Below are 26,688 nucleotides of genomic sequence, written 5' to 3'. Positions count from 1 at the left end.
TTCACACACTGTTGGGCGGGCCGCGAGAACAGCTTTCCCACCTCAGACCAGACTGCACCGAGCTCCTGTGACCTCTCTCCTGTGGAAGTTGTTCATTTTTGTCTAAAATAGGGAAATAGCCCGTGCACTAGAGGAAGAGCGAGACTGGTTGAATAAACAGGCGGTTAATGTATTCACCTCGTCGACCCAGCTCAATGGGCTCCCTGCCCTGATGAATATTGAAGAATCTTATACAAATTGGAACTGGTTCAGCAGGACACTTTTTCCAGAAACCCAGCCCAGCAAGGCTTCCTGATCGCCTCTGTGGTGGGAGAGCGCAGCCTGTGGCTTTGCTTGAAGGCCAAGGGGGATGAGACCCCCATTCCTCTTCAGGGCACGCGGTGGGAGGTGCAGGCTGGGGACCTCCCTGGGAAGGGCAGTTGTGGGGGGACCCACAGGCCTGCAGGGTGGAGAGAGAGTCACCTGCAAAGTTGCTGGGCTTTGGGTGCTGTGGAGGTCTCATGTGCCATAAGCTAGAGGCTTTTGAATGTGTCCAGCCACGCTACGGTCACCAGGCATTTCCGTCACTGGACATGTAGGCCACATGGAGCAAACAGAAATCAGATGAGGTAACTGGAACTGAAGAGCAAAGACATTAGAAACAACACCAGAGCTGTGACACTCTAGAAGTGCAAGAGGGAAGGGGAAGGGAGCAAAGCAGAGTTTGGCTCTGTGTCTGCACATGGTGGTGCCTGAACAAGGACAGGACAGCCTCATTTATGGCAGCTACCTCTGAAGCACTGGATGGGCTCAGTCATTCTCAGAGACCCCACGCAGAGCTACTCTTAGACCCTAACACAGAAGATGAAGGACCTGCAAGCCACCTAAAAATATTTCACAAAAGTGGCATGAACAGAAGAGCTTGGGGTTTCTTGAAGGCTGACTCTGGGGGGTCCAACAGATTATCTGATAAGAGATAAAGTTTGTGATAAGGTTTGTGGACTTGAATCCAGAGCCAAAAGCTTATGGATTACTGTGCAAGCCAGGATTAACCCTTGGCAAGGCCAACAGAGTTTTCCAGGAATGGAAGTCACTGGCTCAGAATGCAGCTCCTGGAGATAACCAAGATGATAACCTCTTGCACTGAAGCCATGGTCAACACCAAGAGTTCCTCCGAAGAAGAGAGCTGAGGTAGAGGGACAGGCAGAGCTCAGTGAAGCAAGAACAACAGCAGACCCTACTATTGTGGCTACCTCCGTCAGCCTGAACAATGCCCAAGGCATGGAAAACACGCAGTCAGTGTACCCATGGCCTGGTTTTGCAAAGATTTAGCAGAATTTTGTGCACTGGTGACCAGCAGGATGATGGTGAGACTATAAGCTCAGGCAGAGTTTTCATGGGAACATCAGATGTCACTGCAGCAGAAAATAAGGACTGCCAGCTAGAATGCAGGGAGGGCATTTCCAAATGTCATCCTAGGCACTTATGTGGAAGTCCCTGCATTGCTGTGAACTCTGCTACTGATAAAAGAAAAGCTATGTGGAGAGCAAGAAAAACAGCTGAACTATCAGATTTACAATAATCAATTTATTTCCACAAAAGAAATGTGCAAACTAAGTAGATTAATAAGAGTTTGGGTTGCATCATGGAAAGGAGCAATGCTTCATGTCATAAAATGTGCTGAGCCCTTGATCTCTTCTCCATGGTGCCCTCATGGAAAGGGTAGAGAACAAAAATGGGTGAGGAGGAATCTGAAGACATCTTCCAAGGGACAGGGGAACACCCAATCCCCCACCTTGGGATAGAGGTTCAAAGAGATGTTAATACATCATTGCTCTGAGTTTCATGGAGTGAACAGAAGGAAAAAATGGACTGAGGTACCAGCTAGCCATAGTGAGAAGGATGAGGTCTTTCACTGAGATACAGATTCAAGCATGAGCTGAATTCCGTAGTGAACTTAGCCCGAGCTGTGCTAGCCACCAGAGCTCAGAGCATTAATTTAGACTGCCATTGATTTAGGATTAAGCTAACATGCCAGACTGTGACCTGCAACACCTGAAGAGTTTGCAAATACTTCCTCCTCCTGACTGGGTAATGAGGAGGGCTAAATTTCAGACAAAGGGACATGGCAGAGAGCCGGGAGTTGGAAACCCCATAAATCTTCCCGGCGTGAATGGCCAGAGAATATCTAGGGGCACCTGGAGTTTCCATGTGCTCAGAGAAGGGAACTTTCACCATAATCTGCAGGCAGAAAAAAGTTTCATGTCTTTATTTTGGCCCATGTTGGCTGAAACCACCCATAAACCACTAATTGCAACTGCAAAGAGGGAGCTGGCAGACATGGGACTTGCTGAGATTACACCAATTACTATTTCATGGATAGAAATATGATTTTCAAACTGACTGTGAAGCTGGGTGAGAACTGGTGGCAGATGGACAAAACTTTAGTGTAGCCGAGCCCAGAGATGGACATTTTTTGTCCCAGTTTGATTTAAAAGAAAAGCAAATGAACTGTTGTCTCTCAGATAAAATGCAAATTCTGATTTCTAGAGCAATGACTCTGGATGAGAACTTAAAGACAGATTTATACAGATTTTACTAGCAGTTTGTCAGGCATGGCAAAAGTACAGGCCAGCTCCAGCAAAAGGGCTTCACATTTGAGGCATAAGAAAAACGGACCTCTTGGAGTGATGGATTTGATTATATTGACAACAGAGGACTACGTGTTTTACCTGAACTGTTATTCTCACTTCTGTGAGATAGCCTGACTTGTTAAATGGATGATTCCTGTGCATCAGAATTACACTTGTAGAGAGATTGGTCATGACAAACAGCAGGCAAGGGTTTAGCAGTTCACAGAAATGTCCACGTTTGCATATGTAGCATCCAGTCCCCACTAGACCCTATTCAACATGTAGGTAGGAAATATCCTTAAAATAATACTTACTGAAAAGGAAGGCAGAATCAGGCTCATACTTGACAGCATTAAATTACAAGGATGGCAACTACAAAACACAGCCAGGCACCTGCAGATATTTTGTTCTGCAGAAAATCGAGCAGTAGGCTGCTTGGGATATTAGGCGCTGTAGCCCAAGGAACTAAGGATTTGCAGAAGTGCACAGACCCAAAGCTAAACACAGAACAGCAGCATGATTGCGGTCCCGGGGGTTACTACCACTTCCTGAACACAAAAAGGATTCACACATACATTGAAAATCAGAAGCCAGAAACAACAGTTATGTCACATAAAGTTGCTCCACAATCCCATGAGTGCAGGGTGTGTCTAACCAGACATACTTGGAAGAAGAATAGGCAGCACCTTCTCCAGCAACCAGGAGGAAAGAAGATAACGGACACCAGGCTTGTCTTTTTGCCTGGGACAGCTTGATTTGGCAGCAAAAAGATCAGGTTAGGCAACCAAACATGGGGACATAATGTTGCCAGGAGAAATGGGCTCTTATTCCCAGTGAAAACTGTTCTGCTGATGCCACGGTGATCTACAAGTTACAGTGTGAAGCTCCTCAGAAGTTATTCAAAGATTGTTAATTGTTTGGCTGTGAGGATCTGAGGTCGCATGCTACAGAAATGATACTTCCATGCCTTGGCTGGGGAAGGAAGATAGGATCTTGGGAGCTGTATCTTTAAGAAGCTCAATTTTGGAGACAGGAAGTCTGGAAATGGGCTGCAGCAGTGCAGGTTTTATTATGCAGTTTCTCTTGGAACTAGTCCTTGAATAAAGGGGTTATCCATTAAGCACCCGTGTTCACAGGGACTCCTGAGCACCACAGACAGAGTCCTCAGAAATCCATGCAAGTGCTTAAACTGTCAGCTGCGGGGAGAGAGGGAGTTGTGCTTTTACGCACAAGGTATGGTGGGGGCCAGAACTGCAAATCTTGTGCACAACTTTGCAGGACTGGGGTTCATTTGCTTGCTGTGTAATATCTTCCAGACAGTTTTCTTTCTTCTCACAAAATCATCCTATTCCATTTGTAACTCACTGTGCTTAGCATTATGGTGAGGACATCTGAATCTGATACACTGATACAAATAAAGGGCTATGGTACCCTGAGCACTGCAATACTATTAAACCTTTTGGGCAAGTAGTCAGTAGCCCTGTTTCCAGGGGCAGTGGTAAGGGTCAAGGTCTTCCCCCGACTCCTGCCAATACCTCCATGCTGTTCTGATCCCATGGTGGGGGGATGACTAGGGCCATCCTAAGGAGACATCATGACACGGAGAAGCTGCAAGACACAGTAGCATTAGGATCTCCTCCTCTTCCCCTGCTACCCTGGTGTGTAGGGTTCCTTCCCTCCAAACCACCTCCTTCCTCTCCCACTCTGTTCCCGGGACTCACAGCCCCCCTCTGATTTTACCTATGTAGCAAGTCTCATTTGGCCTGGCACTTTGCTGTAAAGATAGAGGAGCTCTTCCAGCTAGTGGGAGAGGAAGTGTGGCCTACATCCATCTGCTCTCCATTCCCATTCCCAACACTGAGCACGCAGCATTGCCCTGGCAGTGCAGAGGCACACCAAGGCCATGCTGGGCCAGGCAGACTGGTACATAAGCTACTGCGACAGGTTTGGTGGTGGTATCATGGCCCTCTTGCTTGCTAGTTGTGTGATCAGAACGGCAATACTGGTGTGACATCAGCATATGGTCTATCACCATGTGGCATAAACACCTTCCTGGAGCTAAGCAGTAGCTGTGGGACCACTCAGGTTCTGTTCCTGGCAGGAAATCCCCATCCTGACTCTATGCCAGGGCTGTAGCATCATTGCAGCAGCACAGAAGGGGGTCATAAGGGAAGCGAAAGGCTATGGGCATCTCCTGATGTCAGCCGCGCCAGCAGGTTCTTTGTTTTCAAGACCATAAGTGATGTAATGGGCAAGGTAAGAGCATAAAATTATCCAAGCTGCAGTTCAAAATGCGCTGACTGAACTTCTTGAAAAACGCAAGTAGCAGTTAGCAAAGGGCCCTGCTGTCCTCCGTTGTGGCTGACAGACAAGCTGACCTGATTTCTGTTCCCCCACCTGCAATAGAAACACATCTTCTCTCAACCTAAACTGGGGCAAATGCCTTATATTACAATGAAAAGCTGTTGCAGATCCTCACTTTTGTGTTTTAGATGCCCTACCCATCTAAGAGAAACAGTGCCCCTCTATCATTGCATTGCCCTCATTTTAAAAATATGATGGGCAGATACACATTTTTCTACTCCTAGTCTTGAAACATCTCAAGTACTAGATGACACCTGAAGCCAAGGGGTTCATGGCCTGTCACACTAATGCAGAGAAGCTCACAAACATCTGTATCAATGGTGTTTAAGCAGCTAGAGCCTCACCTAACCGATATGGGCTTCCCACCTAAATGACCAGATACCTCCAGCTGCAGGTTCCTGTTCAGAATCTGGACTCATGTCTGGAGCCGTTGTAAGACACCAAAGCCCTGCCTCACACTGAACTACCCTAAAACATACAAGAACTCTCTGCTTTCCTAGGAAATGTCTGAATGGCTGACACAACCAGAGAGCACTTGCACTTGTGTAAGAAACGAGTAATACGCTGATAGAAACAGAGGCCTGTAAGAGACCTCCTGCATGATTACAGCCAGGCCCCTGCAAGGACAGGCACCATGTAAATAAATAGAGAATTTGCAAGTAAATGTAATGAAATGCATGTAAATGTAGAAGTAAATGTAATGAATACAAGGTAGCAGAAACAAAAGACAGACTGTTTTTTTGCGAAAGAAGGCATCGTTATAGATCTCCTTCAAAAAAATAAAAGATTGCTGTTGAATCCATCTCAGTTTATGGGCTTCATCCACACACTGCAGGATTGTCTCAGCCCCTTTCTCCAGTCTGTCCTCCAGTTATGACTGGTCTTAAGGGATATGTCGACATATAGCAATAAGTGACGAAAACAGCCCTGAGCAACTAGTTTGGGTATGAGATGCTTTGCTGCTACGGCATGTCGCCTGGGCTTATACGACCTGCTTCTCAGGTTAAGAACCAGTATGGAAATGCACTGAAATATATGAACTCCAGCCTTATAAACCTGTTTTGGCCGGGGAAGTTTGTCTAGACAGAGCGGAGGCACGGTTGGAAGCAAGCGGTCAGAGCAGGTGCCCGGCGCCCCGAGCCCACCCGGGCCAGGTTAGGTTTGGCCCTGGTGCCTGAGCTGAGCTAACTCCGACCAGGTCAGGCCACGGGCGTCTCCGTGGGACGGCGCATGGCTGGCGCGCAGCCTCTGCCCTCGCGTACAGCTGCGGTGACGGACACCCTCACGAGAAGCGTGGGGCCTAAGGGCAGGCGAGGGGCAGAGGTGGCGGGAGCAGGGCAGGGCTGAGCGGCGGGCGCGCGGAAGCCCTTTGGACAGGCTGCGACACCCTCTCGGAGGTGGCGCGCAGCTCTGGGCACTCGGGGCGAGCCAGGCACGCGTTTCGGCGGGGCGCGCGCCCCCGAGCCACGCGGGCGGCAGGCTGAGGGGCGGCAGGCGCAGGCAGGGCCACGAGGAGACCGCGGGGGCCGCGCGACGGGAGGCGGCGGAGGGCAAGGGCGTTTGGGTGCCGGGAGAGCCAGTGCGGGGGGCGGCGGGCAGACAGGTACAGGGGGCACCAGCACCGCGCCCCGGCATCGCCTGAAGGCCCCTCACGTCCCCGTCGCCGCCCGAACCAGCGCTCGCCGCCCGGGCAAGAGGGCAGGGGCCGGCGTGGCGCCGCGGCCGGGGGCACTGAGGGGGGACACGGCCGAGGGGCGGCTGCGGGGCGCTGAGAGGCGACAGCGAGGGCGGCAAGTGCGGGGGGCGGGGGAGGGAGGGGGCCCCGCCGGGCCTCGCGCGGGCCACTCCCCCCCCCCCCCACGGCGCCGCGGAGCAACTGAGGACGAGCTCGGCTCTTTCCGGCGCCGCTCGCGCCTTTCCGGCGGGGGCGGGGGCGGGGGGCGTGTCCCGTGCGCGGTGACGCAGCGCGCAGGCCCCGCCCGGGCCCCGCCCCCATGGTGTCTGGAAAAGAGAAGAGAAAAAAAAACTTTTTTTTTTAATTGAGGAATCAACAGCCGCCATCTTGTCGCGGAGCCGGAGCGCGGCGCGAGCGGAGCGGGGCCGGGCCGGGCCGGGCCGGGGCAGCGGGGCCGCCCGCCGGGGCACGGGCAGCCGCGCGGAGCGCCGCCGACGGGCACGGGGGCTCGGGGCAGCGGGCGGCGCCGGCCGGGGCCAGCCGGGCGCCGCCGCCGGGACCGGGAGCCGCGGCGGCCGCCGCGCCGCGCTCATTGTTTTGGGGCTTTTTTTTTCGCCCCCGTTCGCCGCGGCTCGGCGCGGGCGGGCGGGCGGGCGGCGGGGGCGGCGGGCGGGGGCGGCGGCGGGGCCGGGGCGAGCCCCCCGCTCGCAGGGGAGGGGACGGGGCGAGGAGGAGCGGGTGGGGGGGCGCTATGCTCCCCGAGTGACTGACTGAGCCGCCATCCGGGCACCTCCTCGGCGGCGGCCGGGCGGGGGAGCGGCCGGGAGGAGCGAGGCCGGCAGGGAGGGGGCGCTGGGCTCTCCCCACCCCGCCCCGAGCCCTCCTCCCTGCGGCCTGCTGCGGCGGCGGCCCGGCCCGGGCATGGGGGAGCGGGGGCCGCCGCCGGCCGGGCACTGAGCGGCGCTGTTGCTCGGCCGCGGCTGCCGTGCGGAGCGGAGCGGGGCGCCGCGCCGCGCCTCGCCTCGCTGCGGCTCGCCTCTCCTCGCCTCGCCTCTCCGGCGGCGGCGGCTGCCCGCCGATCCCGGGAGCGCGGCGGGCCCCGGCGGGGCTGTGACTGCCGAGCCGGCTACCATGGCGGAGAACTTACTCGACGGGCCGCCCAACCCCAAGCGAGCCAAGCTCAACTCGCCGGGCTTCTCCGCCAGCGACAGCACAGGTGAGGGCCGCGGGGCGGTGCGGGGGCGGGCGGGAGGCCGGCGGCGGCGGCGGCGGGCGGGCGGGCCCCGCGGCGGCACCGGCGCCCCCCGCGGCCTGGCGCGGCGATCGGAGCGGAGCGGATCGGGCCGCGCGGCGGGCGATCCTGGGCCGGGCCGCCCGCCCCGGCGGCGGCGGCGGCGGCGGGGGGGAGGGGGGGAGCGGCCTCCCCGCGGCTTCGCCGGGCGGCGGCGGGGGGAAGCGGCCTGGCGAGAAGCCGCCGGCGCCCCGGAGCCGGCTGCCCGCGCGGCCGGGCCTCCCGCGGCCGAAGTTCCCGGGCGGGACCCGCGCGGCGGCTCCGTCCCGGCCGTGCGGCTATAAATAGCGGCGGCCTGGCCGCGGCGCCCGGGGAGCGCGGCAGGGCCGGGCCGGGCCCGCGGCGGCGGCGCAGGGAGCCGCCTGGGCGCGCGGTGCCCAGGTGCGCGGCCGCGCTGCCTCCAGCAGCAGCTCGGGGCCGGGGGGAGGGGGAGGGGGGGCGACTTCCCAAAACCCGCGCAGGCCGGGAAGGGCCGTAGCGCGGGAGCCGCCGCCAGCGGGGCCGCGTCTCGTGCCGGGTTCGGCTGCGGGGGCGCCGAGGCCGCTCGCGGGCGGCAGCCCGGGCCGCTGCCGGCGCTTCTCCGCGACGACGGGCAGCGCTGAAGTTGAGCGGCTGCTGCGCGCCGCGGTGCCCGGCGGCGCCGGTGCGCGGCTCCTGCCGTCGTGGCTGCGCGGGCGATAAAACGCCTCGAAACGGCCGTTTCCACGAATCGCGTGCCCGTTGTAAATACACACGTGTGCACAAACGCGTACGTGCGCGTCCCTCCTTCGTTAAATGTCCCGAGCGTTTTAAGCGCTGACACAGGGGCCGGGTAGGAGCAAGTAATATGTTTGACTGGTGTTTCTGTTTTCAGAGATTAATGAATCTCGCTTAAGGGACGGTGATAAGTTAATCACGCTATGCCTGCTATGTTTTTATAGACTGAAAAAATTGGTACGATAGTTGAGCTGATAAATTCTGTGGGTTTTTTTTTTTAGTTTGCCTAGCCCGCGTTTGGCAGTAGTTTATAGATAGGTCTGTGGGCTTTTCTTTTTTTATGGAATCTTTTTCTTCCCAAACTACAAAGAAATGAAACGTGTCAAAAAGAACCAGTGTTGAGACTCAGAATTGGCAGAGAATACCTAGGTGAGGTCTCGTGATTGAACTACTTTAATCCCTTTTGTGGAAGTGACTGAATATCCTATTGAAGGCTGATGTGTAAGGTGCGGTGAAACGCAGTAACTCAGAAAAAGGCAGTTTTTCTTTAATTGCTCAGATAGACCCATTAGCTTCTACTCGTAGCCAGCGAAAGATGATTGAAGCAGTATTTCTTTTTTCTTTTTTCTTTTTTTTTTTGAAGTTCCCTTGGTCTGTTCTGGAATGCTTCAGCCATAATTACGGCCTGTTCAGCAAGTTCTAATGCGTCTCGGTGAGCTCTGTGCAGTACCAGATATGTAAACTTGAGTATCTGCATAAAGTTTTGCACAGCTGAGGGGGCCTTTGGTCGCCGAGGACAGAAAACACCAGGCGGTATTTTTGACAAATAGGAGTATTTCAGCTGTGTTCTGTCGTGATCCCAGTGTTCTTCAGGAAAAAAAAATGCACCCCTTTGAGAGTGCAAGTGAGGTTTGTGTGCTTAAAAGTGCTCTTCTCTCGCTTTTTTTTCCCTAGATTTGTTCTCAGCAGCTAATACTGCTAGTTGAAAGATTGCTGAACTTTTCTGTGCATTGTAGCAGGCAATACAAATAGTTTGAGCAGTGATTTCTATCAAATCCCTGCTCCTGAACCTAAAACAGGCTGCTCTCTTGCACTGAGGTTTAAATAAAAAAGTTGTGTTGCAGTGTGGAAGGCTTTTTTTTTTTTTTAATCAGAGGTATTTGAGTAGATAGGTTTGAGACTTGTGCCCTTAACAAGCCATAAGTTGTGTACCGGATAACTGAACTGTAATTGCAGTCATAAACCCCAGCTGTTTGATGCCGCAGCTTGCGTGATCGGGACACGCTTTAAAAGGCGTCGTGTTAGGCCCAGTTGTGTAGTTTTGTCGCTGAATAAAAAGGCACGAATCCTGCCAATGCTTATAAATGAGAATAGTGGTGTGCTGGTGAAGGGCCTGATGGCAGGCCTGAATGTTCAGCAGAATGCGACTGCTTGCTCTTGTTTATATTTCACTTGATGCTTTGATGCAGTGATCTCAAGCAATTCCTTTTGTCAGGGTAAATGTTAGTTCCCTTTAATCTTTCTGGTAAAAATAGCTCCTTAGCCTACTGTAGCTAAGTTTGTGCAATTTAAACTGGTTCGCTTGTGTTCTGAAAATAAGACCTTTCCTGTTAAATGGCTATCTCAAATATCTGATCTAAGAGGAGAGAGCAGAGAAAAGAACAGCAGAAATGAACACTCTGTATATCATAAGGTGTCGTAATAGTTGGATTTCAAAGTTGCCCTGGTGCTGTTTCTGTCAATGAGGTGGCTGATGAAGGCCCACGGCTCCTAACTCAGTGCACCATTGCAGTTCAGTATTCAACAAGCTGGCTAATACCATAAAAATATTCATGGGAAAGATTTTCTCGTATGTAGCCAGGTAGATTAGTGCTTTTGTCTAATTACTTCTTTATTAGATAATCACTAGCTCTCATAACTAAGCATTTATATGTTGTTTAAATGTTAAGAGGCGTTCTCATCTGGGCTGCATCAGAATAAACAAGAGACTAATAGGAAAAGTAGAATTCTAGAGACTTTGGTTATTGCAGAATGTTATTTTAACATCGAGCGTCGCGATTACTTTGCATCTCCTGCCAGTTCGCTGTATATCCTACCAAACGTGCAACACTGGCAAAGTTCTTGAGCTGGTCCCGTTTCGAACTCTGAACCTAGATTGTGAAAAATGGTTTTGAACCGAGCAGCAGCCAGACGAGCATCCGTCGGGTGCCCATGCGCTGCGGTTCTGCAGAGCGCTTGCTGCTGTTCCCTGCTGCATGGCACACGGCGCGTCTCTCTATTTGTTACATACTCTGCAGCCTTCTGCTGCTATAGAAATACGCTTGTTCCAGAAATGACAAATCATAATTTGGGCCAGAGCAGAGGGTGTCCTTAGCTGAGTTATAAGTTAATATATTTTTAAAGTAGGTGAAGTTGGAGAGAAGGTGGGATCAGTGGCTTCGGAAGTCGGTTAGAGCTAGATTTTCAACCTCATACTTTCTCATGGTTTTTCACAACTTCAGGACATAAACAGATTAAACAGTATGCCTGCCGCAAAAGATGCAAAGTGAGGGCTTTGGTACTTCACGTTGTCTTTACTGTCCAGCCTGTAAGCATTGCCTCATCTGTGTTGTAAAACTGAGGAAGGACTGGCGTTGTCACACGTTCCTCTGTATGTAGTGAAAGGAGCACAACGCTGGTTAACTCCCAGTAAGCCACAGAACTTCACACAAGTGAGTTTATATATCAATACACGGCTTGATTTGATCTTACTCTTTTGCCGTGTGCCAAAGAAATACGTAGGTGTATATCAGTGGATTTCGTTTTTAGCTTTAAAAGAGGTGGTCCACCTTTAAATTGAAATAGCTTAATGAAAGCCATCACAATTTTCTAAGCTAGTAGTCACATACTTAGCTGAGAGTTCAAATGGACTCACTTCTCAGTGGTCAAAAACCAGATTTTGTTCATGTTGTCTTGTATACGTATTTTAGAAGTGGTTGTTCCTGCATACAGTTGGTAAGTTTTGTGGAAGCCTATTTAATCAGTGTACTTTTGCTGTATCTGATGCGTGTAGCACTTTGCCGTTTGTGCAACATAACAGTAAGAATTCCTTTGATACATCTGCTTTCTCCCTGTCTCCCTTGGATTTAAAAAAAAAAAGGATAATTTCGGTAGGTGAACAGACTTGGATTTACAAGCAGAAAATGAGGGGAAGAAATGCTTCCACTGAAAAGATCTAGGTGACAGAGTGCTTGTAGTTTTATTTGTTTCATGAGAATGTCATTCGTTTTGTGGTGTTTCCACCATAACTAGCTGGGATGGAGAAAACGCAGCGTGGTATTTTATGCCTACACTCCTTCTTAAGACTTGTCGTGTACGTGTAGTGACGAGGAGGGTGGCGGATGGGAGGTGATGATGCCAAGCAAAAACGTTTGCTGTGGGCTGTGTTGAGTTGGATAAAAGATGCCTTTTTGCACCCAAAGTAACTGACCTGCATAACTTTATGCCTGCAGTTGTAGTTTGGGCTAAGAGATTCGTGAGATTAGAAAATGGTTCAGTTGTTTAAAATCTCGTGTAGCTCATTCGAACCAATTCACGAAGCATTGCCGATAGCAGGGGTTCGTGTAGTTTCTCGCTGTTTGGGGATTTTTGCAGATTCCTCCAAAGAGTTGGACACTGACACCTGCATGAGACGAAACAGTTGATCGGATGGGGCTGTTTTTAGGTGACAGTCCACAGGGCGCTTAGGTCGTGCTTTACAATTGCTCTCTCCCCCCACCCGACCTCACCCCATACCGTAAGTGCTAATTCTGTATATATGCTTGGAAGTTTATCAAACTGATTTTTTTTTTTTTTGGATGGCTTAAAATTAACATGGTAAATGCTGCCTTGTGCTGCGGCGTAGAGCTCCTGGAGAAGCGCTGCCGGCAGCAGCCGAGAATAAAGGCTGTGCTCGGAGGGTCAGGCTTTGCTGTACCCCCGAGATCTCTTGACAGCTTGTGAAATAGTTCTCGGTTTTCTGTTGCAGATTATTCACTTTCTATTCTGGCTGCCTGTTCCTCAGAGTCATAGTCCAGTGCCATTAATTACTTCCGCAGCAACGTGCTGTGGTGTTTTGCCACTGTATCTGCAACTTCAGATTAAACAACTCGCCTATTTTAGGTGTTTATTCCTATTGGAGATTTTGCTTTCTGCTGCTGCTTGCTAGTAGAGAAGAACATGCACAGAAATCTTGCTCTGTTAGCAAAATACTGCAATCTGATGAGAAATTGGTGGGTTCGAAAAACGGGGTTTGCAAAATTCAAGGGTTTGTTCTTACACAATGAAAAAGCATGTGGGACAACTTAGAAATCTGACACTTCCATCTTAATTTGGTTTACACTTTCAAGAATTTTTGCTTTGTAAATCTTCCCTTTAACATATGTTATGTTTTCCATCTGTCTTTTCAGATGGCTTAGTTACAGAGAGAACCTAAATCTTTTATTTGGAAAACTGTCTTTAATAGAGATGTTTCAACAAATAGTGTTGAGTATTTTGCAGAATCATAGCGTGAATGGAAAGAAAACTGAAACTTCTATTATCACTGCTAATTTGCAATCTTATGTAACTCAGAATCTGTCTTTAACACGCGCGCTTTAAAAGCTTCGCTTTATCTTGCCTTTCCCCTTTTCTTATTCCCTACCTTTAAGAAAAAAGGATCTTTTCCCATAACTTGGAGCATCAGATAAATACAATATCTTTGATTTGCAATAATGTCTTTTATATATGTGTTTGTGTATAAGTATTGTCTATACACAGACATGTATGTGTGTGTAAAATAATCTCATACTTCTCTGAAGGCCATCTTTAATGCTCTGGGGATTTCCTTAGCGAGACAGCGTTGTCAAAATGAGTTGTTCTTTCCCAGTCTCGCAGGTAGGAATTATTTCCCTGCTACTGTTAGGCATCTCTGAGGCAGTAGTCTGGGCTGGCAACTTTCTGTTGGAAAAAGAAAATGGGATCTTACACTCCAACCCCTCTCCACGGATGTCAAACCTGAAGAGCACAAACTTCTCTCCTCACTCTGCCCAAACTTTACCACTGCCGGTACTTTGATAACTGTTTTAGTGGGTGTTGTTGATGACATAGTTTCTCTGTCATCTCCTGTGTAGTTTCATCTAATGGGGTGAAGAGGAAAGCTGGAAATTACCAAAAGACTTGAAATTATTAAGTACTGAATGTCCATCTGTTTTGCAGTAGCTGCAAAGGTTTTTTTGTTGTTATTGTTTTTTTCCCCCCTAAGTTTCATTGACTCTTTTAAGGAAAGTATTAATGAGAATGATTCAGAACAGCCTCATTTCACTGAAATTCATGCTTTACATGGAAACAGGTTAGTGAGAGCATTGCTTTTTTATTCAGTCAACTTTAGTTGGAAGCTTTTTAGAGTGAAGTATGTAATAGTCACTAGTTTCGAGTGCATGTCTGTTGTTGCTTCGTTATGCACATTTGGTATATTGTGCTGTATGTTCTTGCACAGCTGAATGTGAATTAACAAGCATAGTACCCTTCATTTATAATTTGGTATCAAAAGTGGGGGGGGGAGATGGCATTAAAACAAGAATAAAGGAAACAAATTTTGGCAGCTATTATACCTCACAAAGCAGACATAAAACTTGCCTTTTTCATAATAATCTTGCACAGTATTTAATTTTTTTCTATGTTTCATAAAATTACTTCAGTTGCATATTAATCACTGCTATTTCAGTCTTCACACAAGTAGGCCTGTTCTGTGCTTATATTACAGAAGATATATAAAGATGAGAACCTTCAGAGAAGGGCTTGTGTAGCTGAAGGGACTGCTTGAGAAGTCCAAGCCAAAAGGCAGTTTTGAGCAGGGGATTCTCACCACTCCGATGCTCTCGGTTGTTGTGGGGAGGAGGGAGGACTAACCGACTTGAAATCTGAACGACCTCATGTTGAGCTATGTATTTAATGAATCTACAGTCAGGGAACGTAACGGTTAAAACTTACGTGTCAAGACAATTCATGCCTTTGAGTTTATCGGCCAGTTTTTTTTCCAGATGTGACGGTGGCGCAGCTTTAACATGAAGCAATGGATCTGTCAGTTGTGTGAGCTGCACTGAAGGCATTTGCTTGCTGACGCTCTCAGTGCAGACTCTGCGCTTCATGCTGCCTCCAGCAAGTGCCTGCTTTTAATTATAGGATTCTCGGATAATTCCCCTTTAAAGGGGCATCCTGAACTTAAATGTTTTGTGAGCTGTTAAAATAGGGCAGCAGGGAAGATGTGTGCATTTGTGATTGGATGGGAAAGTGAGAACCTCAATTCCATTAACGTTCTCCAAGAACCCTAAAATATCTACTCTTCATCAGGATGATCTGAATGAAAAGCTAATATTACCAGTGCAGAGTTGTTTCCTGATCTATAGGCAAACTGCTCCTCCTCCTTCTGTTTAGATTTCTGCTCTTACAGCAAAGGAAATCTCTGAAGCCTTTTGGTCTGAAACTATACGTAGCCTTGTAGCCAGATGCAATGCAACAATAATCATGTCAGTATTGTTGATGCTACTGGGTAGGATTTACAGTTTCTCACCAGAGCGCAAACAGTGGTAGTGTCAAAATAGTGAAGACACCTTGGGAAGCAATTAAGAGGAAGAATAGTTATGGAGAAGCTCTGTAGGGCCAGAGGAAAGCAAACCTAATACATCCTTTTCCAGCTGATACTACCAGAACAGATCAGGGTGAGTGCTCTGGTTGGGCTTCTTCTGCCACACGCTTTTTTTTTTTTTCTCTTCTTTTTTCCCTCCCCTCTGGCATCTGGGGAGAAGAGAGGCTAGCTTTTCATCTGAATGCATTTTTCATATTTATTTTTGTATATTACTTTTGGAACCAGTTGCAGTTAGTGTGCCCTTGTATACTACTTTGTGTTTTTAATAGTGGAATATTCAGCTAATCTGTGATTTTTTTGGGGGGGGGGGGAAGGGTAGAAGTAATTCTGAAAACAATTATTATTCCTGAAAGAAGCTAATGTTTTATCTTTTTCAGGACCTTCAACACAAAGTGTATTTTCACTGTGAGCACAGCAAAAGATAGTGGAGATTTGGATAAGTACAGCAGAGAGACTTGTGGTTATGACATGGTGATGCACAAAATGTAAGTGGAGAGAGAGAGGTTAGGAACTAAGTATAATCAAGGAAAAGTTTCAGTTTGCACCATTCTGCTTTCAGGGAAGTGAGAAAGGGGACAGAGCACTAGATCTCTTCTTTATAGGGAAGCTGTTGTCTGGTATCACACACACTAGTTCTGGTGTTGGGGATATTGGTACACGTGGTTTTTCCATCCTGACTAGTATGCCTGTTGTTCAGGCTGGTGTCAGGGTAGTTTTCAAGATCGAATTGATGTTACTGGCATTATTGTAGTGAAGGTTAGAAGAAAACAAAACTCTGCCACTAACTTCTTGATTTGTTTGCTTTGTATTATGAGCTTCAGTTTTGAAAAGCTACTTAGTTGAAGTCTTTTATGAAAAATGGATTGGGAGGGATTATAAGAGCTTGAAACTATTTTAACTTGTTCTTAAGATTAACTAGATTCTGAGCTGATAGTGTCCCTTTTGGTTATTGAGACCCACAGAACAGATTTAAACTAATTTTAGGAGCTGTATCCCTTCTTATTTGCATCTCTTTACTCTGAATGGTATACAGCTTGTGGAGAACCATGCTTGGTTAGAAGATGAGATGCAATGGAAGTGGGGTAGAATGAACATCTGCCTCTCGGTCCCCCTATCCTCCCCCCAAAATCCTGGCTATAAGAAAGTAAGAGAAGGCAAGTGTTGTGCCCAATTTCAAAAAAAAGCCAAAAAGGCAATACAGGAAACTACAGGCTGGTCAGCCTCACTGCCATCTCTGGGAAAAGCATGGAGCAGGTCTTCTTGGAACAAATTTCTGGGCATGTGAAGAAGGTGACAGGGAACAGTTGGCATGGATTTTTCAAGGTTAAATCATGCCTGACTGACCTGGTTGCCTTCTGCGATAAAATGACTGGATTTGTTGGCAAGGGGAGAACAGTGTATTTCGCTTACCTCGACTGTAGCAAGGCTTTTGGTATGGTCTTCCGGAATATTCCTACATCCAAGTTAGGATGTTACAGTCTGGGTGGATGGATGGCTAGGTGGGTTTAAAAAAAAAAAAAAGGCTGGCTGGGCTCAGAGGCTAGTGGTTAATGGATCATACTGTACCTGGAGGCCTGTGGCAGGTTGGGTATGCAGGGATCTATACTGAGACTGTGTTCATTAATATGAGGAAACCATTAGTATCTTTATCAATGACTTGGAGCAGGTGACAGAGTGTGCTTTCATCAAGTTTGTAGATGACACCAAGCTAGGGGGGACCAGTTGATACGTTTGAGGACAGGGCTGGCATCCAGAGGAGCTGAATGGGCTGAAAGGACGCTTATGAAATTTGACCAAGACAAAAGCAAAGGCCTGCACCTATGAAGGAACAGCCCTTGCAGTGATGCAGGCTGGAGAGCAGCTCTGCTGAAGAGGCCCAGAGGGTCTTGGTAGGCAGCATCCTGGGCTGTATTCACAGGAGCACAGCCAGTAGCGGATCAAGAGAAGTGATTGTCCCCCTTTACTCGGCGCTCGTTAGGTTGTATGTAGAATACTGCATCTAGTTTTGGCACTCGCGATACAAGAAAGACATTGGAGCAAGTTCAGGGAAGGGCTACCAAGATGCTGTGGGGGCTGAATGAAGCATTTGCCCTGAGAGGAGAGCAGAGGGACTTGGACTTCTTCAGCCTAGAGAAGAGAAGGCTTGGTGGGGTGGGAGGGCCTAACAGCAGCCTGTCCATACCTAAGAGGAAGTTGCTGAGAAGATGGAGCAAGGCTCTTCAGAGCATGGCGGGGAGGACAAGAGACAGTGGTCATAAAAACAAGAGAGGTTCCAATTGGATATAAGGAGGAGATTTTTTCAATGTAAGGACAGGCAGTCATTGGAAGAGCTTGTGCAGAAAGGTTCTGCAGTCTTCATCCTTGATGGTGCTTTCAAGACAACTGAGTAAAGCCCTGAGCAACCTGGTCTGATCCCATAGTTGGCCCTCTTTGAGCAGAAGTTTGGACTTAGAGACCTCCTGATGTCCCTTCCAACCTGAATGACTCCAAGTCTGTAAGCAAGAGAGCAATTGCTAATATGTTATAATTATCCCAGTGAGCATCCTAGTGGCAGTTACCTAGAATGCTGAAAGGTGAAGCTAGCTTCTGTGTATTGATATATTTGTATTTTGGGCAATCCTCCAATTTAGGAATGTATTTCTTCTTCCTCCCAAATGCAGGTACTTCAGAAGATCAGGGCAGAAAGAAATTTAGTTAGTTATGCAAATCTCTTATTATGCAAGCCATAACTTACTAGGGCTCATCCAGATGCTTTCTAATGTACCTTTAGTTACCCCCAGCCCAGCTTCTAGGGTCTCCTTAATCCACCCAGATCCCCCATTGCTTGCCTTCTTCACCTGACTGTTAAGGAGCAGGTTTTGAAAAAGTGATATTCTTTTTGAAAGTCAAGGTCAGATATATGTCAGTTTGCTGTCTTTTTGCATGCCTTGTTGCCCTTATTAGCTTAAGATACTAATGTAAAATTTCCTTACTGGAAATTGCTTCATTTTATTTTCTATGAATGCATTGTTTGATTTTTCTAAAACCTTAAATGTGCTAATTGTCTTTTATGAAACAATAAATTACAGAATCGTCAAACCTAGAAAGGAGGTTGGAATGGATGTGGTAATTGCTGACTGGGACAAACAGTATGGCTATTGAGTCAAGTTACCTGACATTGAATTTTAGGGAACGGGTGGAGTGCTGAACTGTTGGGGCTTTGTCCTGGTGTCTGGCATGACTGAAAGAAGCCTTAAGAAACATGATTGAGCTCTTTGAAATGTAGCAGCTATGTTGGTGTCCAAAGAAAGGCAGAGTGAAAATACTGCTTGTATACTAGGACTTCCAGTGTGACTTCAGTGTCTGCTTCCAAGTTTGTGAACAGAAAAATCCCGGTCACATCTCAAATGAAGATTCTGCCATGAAAGTTGAAACTGAGCTTGATAATGTTCTACCTGCTTTGTAACATATATAAGACAATAAATCATGTAAAGAAATGCCTTATGATATTTGTCACCTCTCCAGGCTGATCTAGAGGAGCTAAAGAGGCAGAAATAGTGACACTGAAACAAGCTAACTGGTTGAATAAGTATATTAACCAAAAAAAAACCCCCAAACCCACTCCTGATAACTGTTATAAGTAGTCATACAGGTGAAAATGTACTTTTTATCCTCTTGCTTCTGAGGGGGTAAGGAAGGAAAAAGTACGTTCTATTCCAGGTTCTGAAAGTGTCATCCAGGAAGGTGGAAAGTTATGACATTTAAGCCCGTAAGACTAAAATTAGGAGGGAGCTCCTCTCAAGCGTGGTTACCTTCTGTGTGAAGATCAATGCTCAAACAATTACACACTGTCAAATTGGAAAAGGATCGGTTTGAAAAAAAAGTGGGGTTTTCTTAATTGTGTAGCGCTTCTCCATCCCTTCCAAAAGACAAGTACGTTACCCACGCTTTTTGTTGTCTCTTTTCTTTTAAGAGGCAATTTTATATAACTGAGAGATAATGAAAGGTGTGAGGTTTAGAGTCGGAAGTGCTGTGCGAGGCAAGAAGCTACTAGGTGGATCTCAGCAGGCTTAGTCAGCTCTACTGCTTCCTGATGGCTGAAGTAAGAATGTGTGTTATGAGTTAAGGAAATATAACTTTCTTACAAATAAAGACCACTTTTTTTTCTTCTGTTACACGCTCGTAGGCTGCAGCTTTGGAAGGAAAGATACTACTGTTTTGTATGAAGAAAAAGTAAAACAGAACTTGGGAGGGGGACAGATAGTCTCATAGGTCTTGAAGAGTAGTTTGCCTTCTGTTCTTGCTAGTTGGCTTCTTTTCACCTTGATTCTTTCCTTTCATTAGACTATCCTAAATAATTGAACATAACGTAGGGCAGATATTAACATCTAATGTTTATTGATAGTTACTAGATTCCCCCCCCCCCATCTTGCAACTTAAATTCAGATTTTGTTTGATTTGATTATTTGAGCTTTTTAAACCGAGGCTCTTGTAGATTAATTTTAGAAAGATAAAACACTACTGTGAAAATTTTTAGTCCTTATCTGGGTATTATCCCTGAATTTCTTTCTGTGTGTGTGTGCTCAAAGCTGTTACTGATGGTGACACAAGTGAAGTGGCACTTTCAAGCTGGTGCAGGCAGAGCGGTCGAGCCTGGCTTTTCTCCCTCTGGCAGCCTGCTCGCTCTCGTTTACCTGGTGGTCCCGCCGTGCTTGCGTCCTGACAGTCTTCCTGTGGCTTTCCCAGGTTCTGCTAGCGGGCATAGGAAAGGCAAATTATCTCGGAAGTCTCTGCGAAAGATTCAGGGTGGTTCCTCTTACTGTAGCAGGGCAGCCCATGTACTATGCTTTCGAAAGCTTTTTTAATTCCTTGAGCAGGGCAGGAACAGATCCAATACTCAGTAATTGGGGCGGGTCTCTTCAGGCTAGGTGGGTTTTGTGTAAGGTCGGCTGGCCAGGGTGTGCATTGCCGCAGGTAAATATAATTAAAGGCAAAGGCATGTCTTGGTTTTAGTCTCTTGATAGCTACTGTTGACTTTGAGAAAGAGAAATAGCTGAAGCATTAGGAATGGGATCAATTATGTTCTTTTTTATGAGGATGAGGGGACTGAGGTCACTTTTCACTTCCCTGACATCAGAAATGGGCCACCTTGTTGTTATAGCAAACTTTATTTATACATATAAAGACATATGCAAATATACAGCTACCAAGACAATCTCTTATCTTTATGGATTTGTTGCAGACATGCTTAAGTAGAGTTTAGTTTTCTGTTGTATTTTATAGCTGCTGTAAAATGCACCTTATATGTGGCTGTTCTTTAATGTGCACAGCTCTGATTAAAATATAAAACCAGACAGCTTAATCATTGTCTGAACATTTGAATGCTCGGTGCATTTTTACAGAGCCCCTGTGCCAAGCTGTTTACCTGCTTTTATTTTCCTGCTGGAAGAGCTGTGAGCTTCCCGTGTTAACATTAATGTATAGCCTTCCTACAGGAGCTCAAGAGTGGTAGAATATTTTAGGTTTAAAGAGGCAATATTCCAGAACACTTTCTTCACTCTTTCTGTAAATTGCAAAAACATTTCCAGTCTTTGGCTCTGCCAGCACTGTTAAAAGAGGTTGGCTGGTGAAACTAGGAAACTTGAGCACTTGTACTGTAACATCCCGTTTCTTGAAATTGAGCTTCACAAAGAATTATGAGTCTCCATTTCACAAGTGGGGAAGCTGAATTGCAAAGATGCAAAGAAAAAAGCTGAAAGCATGGATTAGTTAGACGTAGTCCGTAGATTAGCGGGCATTGTGAATGGGCAGCATAACTGAGCACCGGATCACTTGCTTTAGGCAATTACCTTGAGAAAGAAAGAAAGAAAGAAAAAAAAAATAGTGCCTGCTAATGGTGACAGTTACCCTTTTTTCTTCTCAGTTTTGAAATATGACTGGAAAAACTCTCTCTTTTTTGCTACGTCTTCCCCCTCTTTTTTCGCTTCTCCTCTGTTTCTCCCAGACCTACCCACCACCTCACACACACAAATCTTTTGTTCATGAAGTATTAATAATTTTAGTGTGGAAGCTTGGAAAAATATTGTTCGTGAGATTTAGGAAAGTTGTTCAAACAAGTGCTATAAGCCTTTAACTTCCCATTGAGCTCGGATGACTGAAAGAGTTTTCGTCGGAGGGGGATAGAGCCGGATGGAAGGGTAGATTGGGTTAAAGATACTGAAATTTTGGAGGAAGAAAAGGAGACCAAAAATGTTTAGGAAGAGGTACAAATTGCAGCATAATAAATGTGAACTGATTGTGAGGGAAAGAGGAAGAAAGATGAAGTGACCACTGAAAAGTGTAGTTAAAGATATGCCGGGAAATTGTGTACAAGAGAAGTTGCCAAGGTGAATTAAACTGTTGAAGGAGAAGGTAGTAGAAAAGCTAAGCTTTAATGAACAAAATTGGCTTAAGAAAATGTTAATTTGTTACTTGCCTTTTTGTAAAGGGAGTAGGAGATCTGCTCCTGAACTGTAGTGTATTTTGTCACGGCCAATGTCATGGAAGGATATAAGGATTCAATGCAAGATGTAGACCCCTGAGGGGCATGCTGCAGTGAGCTCCTCAAAACAGGGGGAATTGCACCCTTTTTGTTTGTTTACTGTGCAGATTGGAGATGTAGTTCAGTGGTCATTGCATCGCTTGTTCAAATAAATTTTTTAATTCAATTTTCTTCAGTTAGGATGAGTTGAAAATTTGAATGCTGACGATGTATATCGTGTTTGAATGTATTAGAATGTATTTGTAATATGTCCTAGCTTTGTGATAAAAGTTAAAGGTAGGTTGGTTGGCTTTTTTAAATGCATGTAGTGTGGTTCAGGTTGCCACTTATTGAATGATTGTATGGCACTCTTGCAATCTGACCTTGCAATGTCTTTTCATGGTTGAAGGGTTCATATGAATTAAATTCTAAAATAATGAAGTATTTGGCGTTCCTTTTTTTTTTTTTAATTGTTTACCATAGCCTTGAAAAATTTTGGCTTGTAATGTTGTTCATTGCGAGAGATTAGGGTTTTTTCAGGGCTGGCTTTTGGAGGGACAAATTCTTAAACAATTTTGTTACTTTGGTTAAAAAGCAATTGCTTCAGATCATGTACTTTGACAGGGAGGGTTTTCCTTTGCTGCAAAGTTGATTTTAAACAGCTGCCCTGATGCATTGAGGCTTGTCTGCTTTACATGTTTACTTTATTGATATTGGTGTGTACACTTGTCCTTATATGTAATTTGCCTTCTAATGAAGGTACCTATATACAGCTAACAACTCTAAAGAACAAATAACTTTCTATTTTTAGTTTGGACTAAAATGATACTGTTATACACACACCACTTAGGATGTGCAATAAAACATCTTAGTGACCTGGAGCTGCTCCTCATTTGAAAACTACATGGAAATCTGACTTATCAGTTTGACATTTGGGTGTCCCAGCCAGGCAAAGCACTCCCTTCAGGTGGCTTCATGAAGGTTTGATTTTACTTTTTCACCTCATCAGGAGAGAGTACGGATTACCTCTGTGGGAGAGCAGTTTGAATGATTTGGTGAACTGAAGTGTTCAGAGGTTGAGGAGTGACTCGATTCAAGAGCGATTACCAGGAGAAAATGCCGAGCGCCTTTCAGGATCTTTAGCAGATCGTGGTACAAATCAATGGCTAGAGACCGATATTGGACACATTTGTGAGACTGAGATCACACTACCAAAGAAAGTGGTTGTTATCTCTAGATCGGGATTGGAAACCTTGCTGGAAGTTATTCTTTGGCCAAATGCAAACATAAATTATGGGGTTGAGGTGCGTTTGATGGGTGAAATGCAGTGGCCTGGGATTACGTGAAAGGTTAGAGCAGGTGATATAATAGTCTTTGGGGGAGTATAAACCAATAGGAAAACCTGTCTTGATATTTCTGCCTTGTTCTTTTAGCCAAAACAAGAGAGAACTAGGAGTGAGGTTAAATGGTGATGTTCATGCCATCTCAATTTCTTAGCTTTGGTACAATGTTTTATCAAAAGTCTTGCAATAAAACCATTTATTGGTCAGTGTTTTACCTTGTATTATTATATGTATATTGCGTTGATGTCTGCGCTTTCTAAAAGGTCTTGGAATTCATATCACGGTGAGCCACACTCACACGGTGGCAATACTGGCACTTAGGGGAAGATGCACCTTAATACACTTAAGGGATTTTTATGACCAGTGCAAAGTGATGTAGACAAATGTTTTAGTCAGTTTTAGTCAGTTTTTGTTATGCTTTTCTTACCTGTGTTTCTGTTTTAACTTGTAGATTTTGGATCTTTGTTTGACTTGGAAAATGATCTTCCTGATGAGCTGATCCCCAATGGCGAGTTGGGCCTTTTAAACAGCAGTGGGAGCCTTGTTCCAGATGCAGCTTCCAAACACAAACAACTTTCTGAACTTCTGAGGGGAGGCACCGGCTCTTCCTTAAACCCAGGAATTGGAAATGTGAACTCAAATAGCCCTGTCCAGCAGGGAGTTGGTAGCCAAGTTCAAGGGCAGCCGAACAGTGCTAATATCGGTAATCTGGGTGCTATGGGTAAGAGCCCTTTAAACCAGGGAGACTCTTCTGCTTCAGGCCTGGCGAAGCAAGCAGCCAGCACCTCTGGACCTACCACACCTGCATCGCAAACACTGAACTCTCAAGCACAAAAACAAGTGGGGATGGTGACGAGCAGCCCTGCAACATCACAGACTGGACCTGGGATATGTATGAATACTAATTTCAGTCAGACACACCAGAGCCTTCTCAACAGTAATTCTGGTCACAGTTTAATGAATCAACCTCAGCAAGGACAAGGGCAGGTAATGAATGGATCTCTTGGGGCAGCTGGAAGAGGAAGGGGAGCAGGAATGCAATATTCTGCCCCTGCCATGCAGGGGAATGCAGGCAGTGTGCTGGCAGAGACTTTAACCCAAGTATCTCCACAGATGGCTGGTCACACCGGACTGAATACAGCACAGACAGGAGCAATGACAAAAGTATGTACATATAATTTAGTATATTCTATTTGGTGCATTTTTGTTCTCCACTCGGGTGTTTAGCAAACTAAGTAGACTCTTTTCTGGAATAAAATGAAAAAGTATGCTTTCCTGAGTCTGTAGTTACCAGTTTCAGTCACCAGGGATACCATAAAAGCAAGATAATTGAAGCAATATTTCTCACGTAATCAGAAATGAAAGCACTCGTTTTAAAAAATCATCCTTGGTAAAAGTTGGATGTTATCTTAGTAGGGTCAATTGGGAGAGAGTAGCCTAATCCTTCAAAAAGGGGGTAAGTGATTACTTCTGTGCAGGATCTCATTTTAGGAGCCTGGCAACTACATCTTCTAAAGCAATGTGAAATCTGTTAGAGAAGAGCTTCTAGATTGAATAGAGGGGTGTAACAATCGATCTTTCTGTTGCAGACCACCGTCAACAGGCAGGCAGTGAATGTTTTTCAGATATAGAGGATCTGCTGTGGAAAACATTACATTTGATATTGATTGCCCAGCTAAGGCAAACTCTGGGAAAAGGGAAGGGCAATATCTGTGCAAGAAGTCTAACTTGGTGATCGTTGCAGATTGGGGTGGAGAATATGTTTATCCAGAAGTATGTATTTCTGTGTCGGGGCACTGATCTGATTCCTACCTGATATAGTCATTGGTTTTTAGGTCTTGACATTCCTGGTATGAGGTTAGAGAAATGTTCTGGGTGCTGCTCCTCTTGTCTTTCAGCTGGATAGCAGTGTGCTCATCTCTTGCATGTGCTGCTTTGGTCCTGTTCCCTCCTAGAATTTTGATAGCAAAAACACTCTGTTCTGATACATAGAAAAAGATAGTTTCGTCTCTGATCTTTTATCTATCTTTACATCGCCAGTCATTATCTTGTTAATTTATTGACATATAAGTATTGATTCATTGATGTGTTAGCAATCGCAGAAAAAGCTGCGCTGCCTGACATAAAAGCAAGCCAAGTGTAAGTCATGTTCTCTTAAAAAAAAAAGTGAACATTGCCGTGGAGTACTGTATTTTAGGTTTTGAAAATAAAAATATTAAAAGCATTCTCTCGGAACACTGAAAGGGGGTCCCTTTGGTTAAGGAAGAGATGTCTTATGGTCTGGATAAAGGTCATAGAAAATGGAAGTGAGTACAGCTGTTTCCAGCCTCTGAATCCAACCAAATTTGCTGCGTGGAGGGATTGGTCTTTTCACAGGAAGAAATAAGCTTCCCTTTCATTTGTTTTTCTTTGAAATTTGTGTGAAGAGTGACAAATTGTAGTTATCTGGCTTATTTCTGTTAATTTATATATTTCTAAGTTCTTCAGAGCAGATTGTCTCTAGTTACTACACAGTTACATGGTAAAACTACAGTTTTTCTATGTGCACTAGCTCAAATAAGTAGAATTACTCCAAAGCAAAGGGATTTGCCCGAGGCCTTCATCCAAAGGAGTACATGCAGTCCTGGAGAGGGATGGTTCTGTGATATCCAGGCACTTCTTTAAAAGAAACCAATTCCCTAGTGAAGAATAGGCAAGCACTCAGACAAATTTCATTTTCAGGGACTTTGGTCTTAGCCTGAAGCCAGCTGCAAATGGGATCCTAAAGTGTACCAGCCAAGGAGGACAGCCTGGACTTTCTCATTTAGCACGTGTTCAAGAAGCAAAGTAAATGTTAATTTGAAAAAGGAATATATTGGAAACGAATAGTGGAAGTGCCCCTGGTGTATTAATCACTGGGGTTTGTCCTCATATGCAGTACTGTGCTCAGCACTGGGGATGCATTTCCAAAAGGTCGCAAAAAAGCGCATTTCCAAAAGGAGCAAAAATAACGTGTTTTGAAGCACATTTCAAAAGTTCTTAGAAGCCAAGTTGTTTGTGACTGAAGAGACTAGAACTATTTAATGGTAGAGCATAAGTGATAAAACAGTGTTTCTGTGAAGGTGCTAGCACTTAAGGGAAAACAATTTAAAAACTTGGCAAACTTGAAAAAATACAGAATTGGTATTTTCCAGGGATCCATCTCATACCAAATGAGATGAAGCTTAAAAGCATTACATTATTAAAAAAAAAAAAAAAAAAAGTTTACTTTCTGTATTAGTTTTCTTTTAGTGAGAGAGCAAGTCAGCAAAATGTTTTACACAAATGTTTCGTGTTCCTGTTTTGGAAAAAATTACTTGCTCCCTGAGTTTTCTGCTGATTAGTAGAAGCGTTTTCTGTTTTTGCCGTTTTCTTCAATAGGCATTTGAGGCTTGGTAGCCTGTTCCAGTCTCTTCCCATCCCCTAGTTTGTCTTAATGGGATCATCAACAGTGATTTTTAGCTTTTTTCCTTATTGGTGCTCTAGTTTTGATGAAAGGAAAACTTTTAAGAAAAGCAAATATTTTGGTTTGTGTTGCTAACTTAAT

At 45.9% G+C, this 26,688-nt stretch overlaps 1 protein-coding gene across 9 annotated transcripts in view; it reads left to right on the top strand.

Moving 5' to 3' along the window:
- Positions 1 to 7,415: 7,415 nt before the first annotated feature.
- CREBBP (CREB binding protein) overlaps positions 7,416 to 26,688 on the top strand; it is a 103,072-nt gene continuing 83,799 nt past the window's right edge. For 5 of the 9 annotated variants that reach the window (XM_067306519.1, XM_067306516.1, XM_067306521.1 and 2 more), the window contains exons 1-2: positions 7,417 to 7,867; positions 23,575 to 24,287. In XM_067306519.1, the coding sequence (XP_067162620.1) occupies positions 7,783 to 7,867; positions 23,575 to 24,287 (798 nt within the window). In that variant the 5' untranslated portion in view covers positions 7,417 to 7,782. Of the gene's footprint in view, positions 7,868 to 23,574; positions 24,288 to 26,688 lie in introns of all 9 variants that reach the window. The other 4 variants (XM_067306515.1, XM_067306514.1, XM_067306513.1 and 1 more) reach the window with 2 other exon arrangements.

This window comes from Apteryx mantelli, chromosome 16, assembly GCF_036417845.1.
Source record: "Apteryx mantelli isolate bAptMan1 chromosome 16, bAptMan1.hap1, whole genome shotgun sequence".
Taxonomy (NCBI): domain Eukaryota; kingdom Metazoa; phylum Chordata; class Aves; order Apterygiformes; family Apterygidae; genus Apteryx; species Apteryx mantelli.
This window is presented reverse-complemented; position numbering and strand designations above follow the sequence as displayed.